Source organism: Sinohyriopsis cumingii, chromosome 9 (assembly GCF_028554795.1).
Source record: "Sinohyriopsis cumingii isolate HCF-2022 chromosome 9, ASM2855479v2, whole genome shotgun sequence".
NCBI lineage: Eukaryota > Metazoa > Mollusca > Bivalvia > Unionida > Unionidae > Sinohyriopsis > Sinohyriopsis cumingii.
The window spans coordinates 82057342-82067225 of NC_142969.1; the positions used below are offsets into that span (position 1 = coordinate 82057342).

Here is a 9884-nt window from a genome sequence, read left to right on the forward strand (position 1 = left end):
CGACCGCAGACATCAGTTTGGTTACCAACACCAGAACGTGTAACTCTCGATGAAGTTATCGGCGAGTATGCACGAGAGTGTCCAAATACCCCAATGGATGTCATTGTCAGTGAGGCTCCTAAAATTCTCAACATCAAACTCAAAAACAGTGAAATCACAGCGAAAGATCTTGGACGAAGAATAATCGGTAAATTTACTCAGGGTGCAGCATTTGATCATAAAATGCATCACTCGCGGTTGATTATCGATGAAGCTGAATTGGATTTTATAATCGCCGACGCGGTTGCCAGAGACATATTTTGTAACAGGGAGGATGTGTTCTTGTCCGACGGGAAAAAGTTGGGCACAATTGTAAGTTATATCGACGGAGAATCGCCTCAATACACACATTTGAGATCTTCAATGCTGGCTTATGTTTCTATAAATTTGTTATCGATGGTAAATCGATTTCCTGACACCGCAGTCAGAGTTGTCACGGATTCATTTTACATCGACAAGAAATATTCAGAATCTCTGACCGATATAATGAAATTCTGCGGCGGAGATGAATGGGGTTCGTGGAGAATAAAAGCCGAGATGTTGCACGAGTATTGTGAAACCGCTGATGTTGCAAGAGAGGATGATTATCATAAATCAACAATGCCAGAAATATCTTCCGCACCGTCTGTGGATGATCCAATCACCAGACATAAAACTGTTTATTTGAACGGGCCGGGCGGGTCTGGTAAAACAACTCGAGCGATTGAATTATTTCGAAATTCAGATATGATTGTGCTAACACCTACACACAGACTTGCCAGGGAGATGAAACAACGAGGAGTCAATTCTTGTACTTATCACAGCTTTTTCAAATACAGCGGCGGTACGTGGACGCCAGATCGAATGGGCACAAAATATATCAATGATATAATAATTTGGGATGAGATATGTACGGTGCCGCTGGAAACGTTATAAACATTTCTTGATTGGCTGTTAACGAAAAATACTGCAGTCGTTATGTGCGGCGATCACGGTCAACCACCTCCGTTTGTCGGCGCATCTCCGCATGATTGGCTGAGGAATTTTGTTGATTATCACGAAGAAGTGTCTGATGATTACCGAGCACTTGATGCAACGCTGAAAGAATTTAAAACACTAATCAGGCTACAACCGAATAAAATTCAATGTGAAATCATGCGCGAGATGATTTCTGAAACTTCGATGAGCGACTTTTTACGCGTGTGGAAACCAAACGATTTGATAGTGGCGAGTAGAAAGATAGTCAGAGACACATTTCAACAACAGCTATTTCAGTTACAAAAAAAAAAAGTTTCCAATGCTGCCAACGCCGTTATGTTATAGACCAACTGATACACGGTTACAAAATATAGATGTTGATATTCCAGGAAAGACAGAGAAACAGAATTTAGTATTGAATGATATTGTGTTAGTTGACATCGATGCTGTCGAGGATGCACTAGCGATGAATAAATCCCCGCGGACACTAGGATACGCAATGACCATTCATTGTTCTCAAGGACTAACTATTTCAGATACAACTGTCTGGATCATTGATGATCGAATCGAATGGTCCAACTTAGTCTACTTGGCGGTGTCCAGAGTCAGAAGAATATCTCAACTGCGAAGAATTGTCTTGGAAAATCCTTCGGATTTTAAATCAAACGCTGATAAAAACAATGAAAACAACAGCATCACCGATGGTGATGTAATAAGAAAAAAACTCGCCGGTTACAAACAGAGTGACAAAAAAAATAATCGCGATTTTGATCTTGATGTTGACTTCGTTGTTGCGCTGAAACAACAGCAGAATAATCACTCTGCGAGCTGTAATTGTATAATGCTATGGCAGTATTCGAATAAAAATTCAAGACAATTTACCGTAGATAGAAAAGATAACAGTCGCGGTCATACACGTGATAATGTCATGTTGACCTGTCTTGAGTGTAATCGACGGCGGGGCGCCAGCGCTAGTTAAGTCACTTCAGTGATTTTGGCGGCAATTGTGTGTCCTCGGGAATTACCTGAAGTTGCTCACGGGTGAATCCGCGTTGAGGAGCAGTTGAATCCAACCTGTAGATTGCTGGTCTGCCAGTGGATCTTGTCACGGTGGATATCTTATGTGTGGTAACACTCCAGATGGGATCAGTCGCTCTTCGTTTACCACCTTCAAGTTCACCTGGTTCATATAAATATCTTACAGTAACATTACCCAGTATTTGCTGTTTTTCTTTCTTTCGTTGTAGTGGTATATTTGTTTGAAAAACACCTTGTGTTTTTGTGATCGCGATGGAAGGTTTCATGTTGGTGGTTCGGGTAATTTCATTATTTAGCGCAGCTATCACGCTTGGTAATCTTGCAACCCATTCGCGCGATCTCGTATCCTGAATGAATTCCTTCGCGTATTGATATCCAAATAACCGCTCAGCAAGTGTTCTATTGAATCGCTCAAAAATTGCCTCATCACGGTGAATTTCAGTGTGTCCTCGTCGTATGGTGACGTTATGTTGTTTCATCAACGATGATACCGCACCTTGAAATTCTTTGCCAGGATCAACTTATAATAAATTTGGCCATCGCAGAGGTCCTCGCCGATAAATTCTTTCAAACGCAGAAGCAACCTCAGATGCTGTTTTAGTTGTTAACGGTTCCGCATCTTTGTATCTACTGGCAACATCAACTATGGTTAACGCGTACTTGTATGTGCGTCTTCGGATAGTATCATGTGGCAGAAATAATATATCAGCTTGATGAACCTCATTTGGTACACTAACATCAAAATGCGCGAAGTGAATTTGTTTAGGGCGCGGTAGATAAATTTGCCATATTGCCTGTCGGGATAACCAATTTTTGGCAACCGCGCGTGTTACTGATGCCGCGCTGGCAAGTTTATCAATTGCCGCGTTACCTCTCCAGTATCCGCTTGGGGAATAATAAATCGACTCCATTATATACCAGTACCTAACGCTAATTTACCCTTCATTGCAGTTTTTATCAACCAGGATGCTAACCTTTCTTTGAAAGATTTATCAGGGATGGCACTTAACGCATGAATTAATTTCACGTCCGCGAGATGGCGCTGCTGCAAATCCTTGCTTCGGTAAGCTACATCATGAGCATGGCACGCTGCATCGATAGCGTTTATCGGATACTCACCTGGTTTGGGTTGATCCTGAGCATCAAGTCTGATATCAAGTCGGGTTCCTGGACCACAGTAATTATGTCCTGGAAGATGTTTTTCTCCTGGATATTTAGCCCACGGAGCTCCTGGCAGCGCTGTTAACTTGGCTGCGATATCACCTCCGCTTTTTTTTTAATAAATCTAAATTTTTTTGTGCCACATCGTTCACACTTACCCGTGAGCGCTTGTCGATTATTTTTTGTTGTAATTGTTGTTGTATCCGTAGTTGGGGTACGTGCTCGGCATTTCACACAATATAAATCCATATTATTTTATGATATATCTAATGGAAATCACTGACTTTTCCGCGACAAAGCGACGAGAGCCAATCAAGCATAACTCAGTGCTACCAAATTCTGTTCGAATGATTATCTTAGGCCCATCTGGGTCGGGTAAAACACAGCTGTTGTTGAATTTGATAATGAAGTGGATGAAGTGGGATCAATTATATTTGATTGCCCCGTCTGTGGACGATCAGCGATGTTATCAAGTGCTAAAAGATTTTAACGAGAGTGCAAAAACAATCAGTGAGACCGACGAAAACGTAGTTGAATTCATAACTGACATAAATGATGCACTCGGCATTGATGACATCGAGGGATCAATTAATAATCTAGTAGTGTACGATGATGTCATGCTGGATAATCAAACAAACCCTGCGAGAATATTTTCCCGTGGGCGTCATAAAAACACTGATGTCATTTATGTGACTCAACGGTATACACAAATTTCAAAAGTGATCAGAGATAATTGTAACGTTCTTGCAGTGTTTAACGGAGTTGACACACACACGCTGAGAAATATTCATCAGACTTGGTGCAGTGGTGACATGGACATCAATAAATTCAGAAATTTCTTTAGTCATGCTCAACGAAAACCACACGGGTTTGTGACAATAAATTTACATGATCCTCGGACACGATACCGAGTTGGGTTCGATACATTTTTTAACTAAAAATCCTAAAATGATTAGCAGCAGAGAGACTACGCCACCAACGTCGCCGTCGACGTCACCCCGCGAAGAAACTATTTTTTATAGCGAGTTATCGCTGTCGAAATAACCCCGTTAGCCAGAAAAGAGGATTTAGTCATCATAGTTTCTGGCTAGAAGGGTTTATTTTGCGAAAAAAGACCTTCTATCAGAAGAGTTTTCGATAGGTGGTCCTGTTGGACGAAAAAGTTGGTGGGCCCAGTCTCTCTGCTGCTATTTTTATTGGAACATTGGTTCATTCAAACTCGCACGATATTTACCGCTGTTGGAATTTGAAGTTCCAGTTAAATCGCCGGTGAAAATATTATACTTATTCATTGTAATCTGTAAGCATGTATCGAACTTCATTGCACATGTGGTCAGCAGTACACTGAGTCCAATGAATATTTCCAAGACCATGCGTATAAATGGCACGAAATATGACCAGCATGTTACAGTTATCAAGGATTATTTTAGGCACATATGTGTGTCATTGAATCAAATAGATTACATCGGTGTTTTTGTGACAACTCAAAATCGCCCGTATTTTGACTATGGAGTTGCACCACGATTTAAGTTGTTAAATGTAAATGAACGTCACTAGTGGATGACAACTGTTGCTTTATTCGACCTTACCAGTAGACACTAGTTTGGATGGACCTTTACGTTGTCATCTTGTTGTTGACTTGCTGTATGTTCTTGAGTGTTTACCAACCTTGCAAGCACTTAATCATTTCATATTACGGTACGGATAATATTATGGAAATATACAAATTAGAATGTGTGCGCATTACTTAACCCGACTACACATTGCTGATGTTTAGTCCAGCCGATTTGCCACCAAGGCCGATTTGTTTGAGTTAAGCAAGCGGCTTGTCGTTAGCATGGACATAAGTGACCTTTTAATTGTTCAGTATCAAATTAGTAAATTATACTCATCTACTTATGATATTGAATATATTAATGCTAAAGGGAAAAGCGCTGCTGCATGGAATTTGGCTGAGCTTTTTCAAAACGGCTGAATCAGACACTTGAGTGTGTCGGTTGCGTTTATGAAACGTTATGTTGATACCACCGACATTGAGATAAAACAATACGTGGTTGAACAAATTGATAACGTTCCCGCACCACCATGCGTAGTAACTTCATGGAGTAAAAATATGGGAATATTAATCAAAGAAGGAAAGGAAACTGCTAACGGCATAACCTTATAAAATGACCGACTTATTTTAGATCCTCACGAATAAAGTGATTTAATACTCCCAAATATTATATCTACACGTAAGCGTGTCAGAATCATACTCAAAACCTAAGATACAGGTATGCTGGGTACAATGAAACTGTTGAAAAACGGTATCAACTACTTTTTAGTAATTATTCACATATACAATATCTAAATTTTTTGTCACTGGAGATGATGTTCAGTTCGAAGCACTCAACGTTGATACTGACGTATGTTCATCCGTCTTTGATGTTTGTGTTTTAATATATTGTATCAGCTGTCAGCGGTTGCTAACACTGATAATAAGTTCGATCAACTTAAATATTCGCTTCAAAGTTTTGTTACCAAACCCTCGTATAAACCGTCATGTAACTTTGTTAATGGTTAATTGGAAATTGGTCCTTGGAATCACCCTGATGTACCAATACAAACTCGACGTTTAACATGGAATCATAGAACGTGCAAAAACATATGCAAAAACACTCAGTTATTGTTTCCGTAACGAACAAGTTGTATTCGCTACTGTGAGCATCCCTGTTACATTCACAATCGAATACTTTTGACCAACATTGACTCAGCTGAGAAAAGCTAGATCCCGACTGTTATTTAACAAGAATGCACTTGTGAGGGTAATATGTATTGGGAAAAGACGAGTGTTATATGCCAAAGCAAAGGCGAATCGGCGAGTTTCTAAGCAAGCAAGTGATGTTCACCGCTACGATTAAATTCATGACCATGAGAAAGAATGCACAATCACCAGAGATTTATGCATTTTGGGCACACATTTTTTATAAGTGGGTAGTAATTTTACCCGTATGAAATGGTTATTGGCTAGAAGAGCGTGTATGTTCTGAGACTGGGCGTGATGTGTCCGGGCAAGTAACGTCTGTTGTGTTATCCTACAAAAGCGATCGTATTATTAATATAAGAATTATCGTGAACCCACAATGTTACTGGCGTAAAAATAATTTTGAAGCAGAGAGATAGCTTTGATATTAAATAATCATGAGAACCAAGTTGTTAGTGAGATACAAACCACCGTGCTTGGTCTTACATGATATGAGCGGTGGTGGTGTTGTTGGAGTAAAAATTACATTTAGCATATTCTATGACAATTTACATTGAAAGAGTTATATAGCAAATGTTGCCAAATTAGTGGTTCAGATAGCGAACACAATCAGTGGTGAGATTGCCTGGTTTCAATACTGTACATTTAAGACTCAGTAAATAAATGATAAAAAGAAAGGTACGGAATAAAACGCATACAATAATAGAGATCAGCATCAAAGACAAAAGCAGGTTAATTCATCCATTGCGTAACTAACATGTAACTTGCTAGAGCTCCACCAATCATATGCAAAATGATAAAAACTTGTTTGCTATTTTGCATTTTAGTGAATCATTCTCCCTCAAATATGATCTTAATTAATTTGGTCATGGTATATAGCATTGGCTGAAGCTATTATTTTAATACTAATGTTGTCACAATTGGTATTATTCTGCATTTATTGTCATTATTTTAGACTTTCACAGCTTAGTTGTTTTCTTTTGGTGTAGACAATATGTGTATTTCCTCCCTTAGATTGTTTACTATTGTCACATTAGCACTTTGAGTAATGTATGTTTGTAAAAACTAGAAACTCACAACGGTTTTATAATAGGATAGCCCAGTATAATGCATATTTTAAGCGTCAAGGATCTGACTTTTGAATGTTAAACAGCCGGCTGAAATCGTACTGTGATCATGGAATATAAAATAATCAATGTTATAGTTGTTCTATTCATTTATAAAGTACACGTCATTTACGGAATTTGGTTCATATGCATTATTCATCATAATTCCATCCTACTTTCTATCAGGTGATATCATTGCATCACATAATATTGTTATTCAGCAACAAATCAGCGTGATAGACACTTATCGGAACAGATGGAGTAGTTCGCCAAACACAAATAGTAATGTTTTATATATATTTAAGCTATAACCAAAAATACATATACTTGTTCCATTAATATAAATCCACTAAATAGAAGAAGAAATAGCCAAATGTATTGCAAATTATATTAAATGATGATAATTCTGTGTTATTATGATTCGCACTAAATATATATTACATGATCATGGTATTGAACAATCAATGAACGTTATTCGAATCTCAAAGTATATTTGAAATGCATATATATATATATAATAGGAGGAAAGAAATAATGAGGTAGAGGTTGACGATCTCAAATATAGAGGCCGTGTTAGAATTATTATGTTATTTTCAAGAATAATATTAGAATAGAGAGAGAGGCAGAGAGAATGAGAGAGATATAAGAGTTTAATTGGAGTAAGCTGTACATTATAATATGTTTCCATGAACTGTGTGATTATTGATACCATGCACTGGAGTACTGTATGTTTATTTAACTCGTGCGCTTATATTTTGAAGAATATATTTTATTCAATGCATGAATATAAGACAAAATGTTATATTAGTTTTATATTTTTTGTTTTTAAGAATATTCATTCTTGGACCAATGTTTTCGATATGTTATACTACAGAGTACAAGGGAGTAATGCGGGGTTATTGTGAAATACGAGTGGGAGAAGAACTTGTTTTCTGACGTCAGTCCGATGAAATATAATTAATATTCCAGACTTATTTAAAGAATGTATACGTGTGTCTGACATTAAGGAATCAACAATTGTAACTCCTCAAATTATAGTTACGACATCATTAAATTCAGCTTTCATCACGGGTGACAGAACTTGTTCAGCAATATATCGAAAAATAGGCCATTTCGTGGCCTCACGGTTTTCTTCCATAATGGTAGCAAGGGTGTAATATCGTATCGACAAATTGCTGAGGTTAAGCGCTGGCGTAAAGGAACATATGCTGTTAGAGCACTACATCTAGGCCTATTAGAGCAGTAAGCTGTGGATATACTGTATGTGGACATATCCGAATAGACTATGCGCGCATAGTGCAAACCACTGACGTTTTGGTACATGCTGGCATAGAATGTTGTATTTGCCTTCAAGGACACATTTTTCTAATCCTGACAACTATATTCCCTGACACAGATTGGTATGTGTAGGTGTAGATATTTCTAAAGGGAATAAATTACATATATATGCAAATATAATTCTGATTTGATATTGGCCTGCTAATTAATATTGCTTGTTGGGAAGAACAAATTGTTTCATCATGTTCATAACAATTTGATTGTTTGATGACGAGTTTATACAATTGCCTTTCGGATGGATTTCATGTTGTCGATATGATTAATGTATTAAATCTGACAAGCTAATCATTGAGAAGTATGTTCTACTTACTGGAGATGACGGAGTTTGTCCCATTGCGCTTAGCTTCACTCGGAACTACAAAACAGAAAGTGCATACTTTTAATATCAGTAATCGTGGTATGCCTGAAAGAAATGTCAGAGAACATGATTGCTTCAAGATAAAACGCAAAATGTTATCTAATAAATATCATATATGGAATAAATTTAAGCAACAATTTCGTTGTAGATTAAAACCAAAGTAAAATTAGAATGTCGAGGTATGAGTGATACATTGAATAAACTTCAATGCAATATATATGCCTGATTCGCAAGGAAGACATTAGGACATAAACAAATATCAATATGAATTTGCTTGAACATATATAGACATGTACTGTATGCCATCTAACATCCATTTATATTATTACACAAATAACACAAACAGAACAAAACCACTAAAAAAAATCCATTAACTGGACCTTCTCAATTTAAACTGACATAGTCCAGCGTGAACACTTTCATGAGGATTATGTAATTGCTATTCAGCTATATATGTACTGTTTATATATTTAAAATTATTGTGTTAAGCATAGCAGTATGCAGCTCGAAATGGACTGTATTATATGTCTAGGAATACCAGCGAAGAATAGTATAGTTTCAATTCCTAAGAATAATATATACAGTAAAAATTCCATGACTTGGAAATTAATCATTTGAATAGTTGGTCTCACTCGTAGGAAATTTGTTAACTATTCAAACACATACTTTGACTTGCAACATTTTCAGCTTTTTCGAGATTTTTGTTTATAGAAGCGCATTTTTTTTGCGGAAAATGAATATGGTGAAATCTAGTTTATCTATGAAAATGTGATACTTAGAGAGATCTAAATTTACAAACAGGATATAAAAGTGCATATTGTCAACCTGGCAAAGTCTTAGGAAAAATGTTCAACGTCCTACATACGATACTTTCTTAACTAAGATTGTATGAGTAAATGTTATTCTGTACAAATCAATTTCCCTCAAAACTAAACTATGATTGAGGTCAGATTATACAGTGGCTAGGAAAAATACCCACCTTTGTTATAACAGTCTTGTCGCACTCATCATCCTTTGTCGCCCGCACCGGCATGCAGTTTGATTTATTTGCTTCTTATGAATATGCATAAACAGGATGAGCCAATCATTGCGTGGGCGATTAGATGTACACACCTATTTTGACAGACGCTACATATCTATATAT

The 9884-nt window shown here is 37.3% G+C and overlaps 1 protein-coding gene across 3 annotated transcripts in view; it reads right to left on the reverse strand.

Annotated features, from left to right (window-relative positions):
* The window catches only part of LOC149792128 (interferon-induced protein 44-like), a 51113-nt gene extending 41331 nt beyond the window's left edge, over positions 1 to 9782 (reverse strand). For all 3 annotated transcript variants that reach the window (XR_016423485.1, XM_089970651.1, XM_089970650.1), the window contains exons 1-2: positions 9720 to 9782; positions 8693 to 8737 (exon numbers count right to left, since the gene is read on the reverse strand). Coding sequence is in view for 2 of the 3 variants with exons in the window: in XM_089970651.1 (XP_089826777.1) it covers positions 8693 to 8737; positions 9720 to 9773 (99 nt within the window). In the remaining variant the exon portion in view is untranslated. The remainder of the gene's footprint in view (positions 1 to 8692; positions 8738 to 9719) is intronic.
* Between the last annotated feature and the right edge of the window lie 102 nt (positions 9783 to 9884).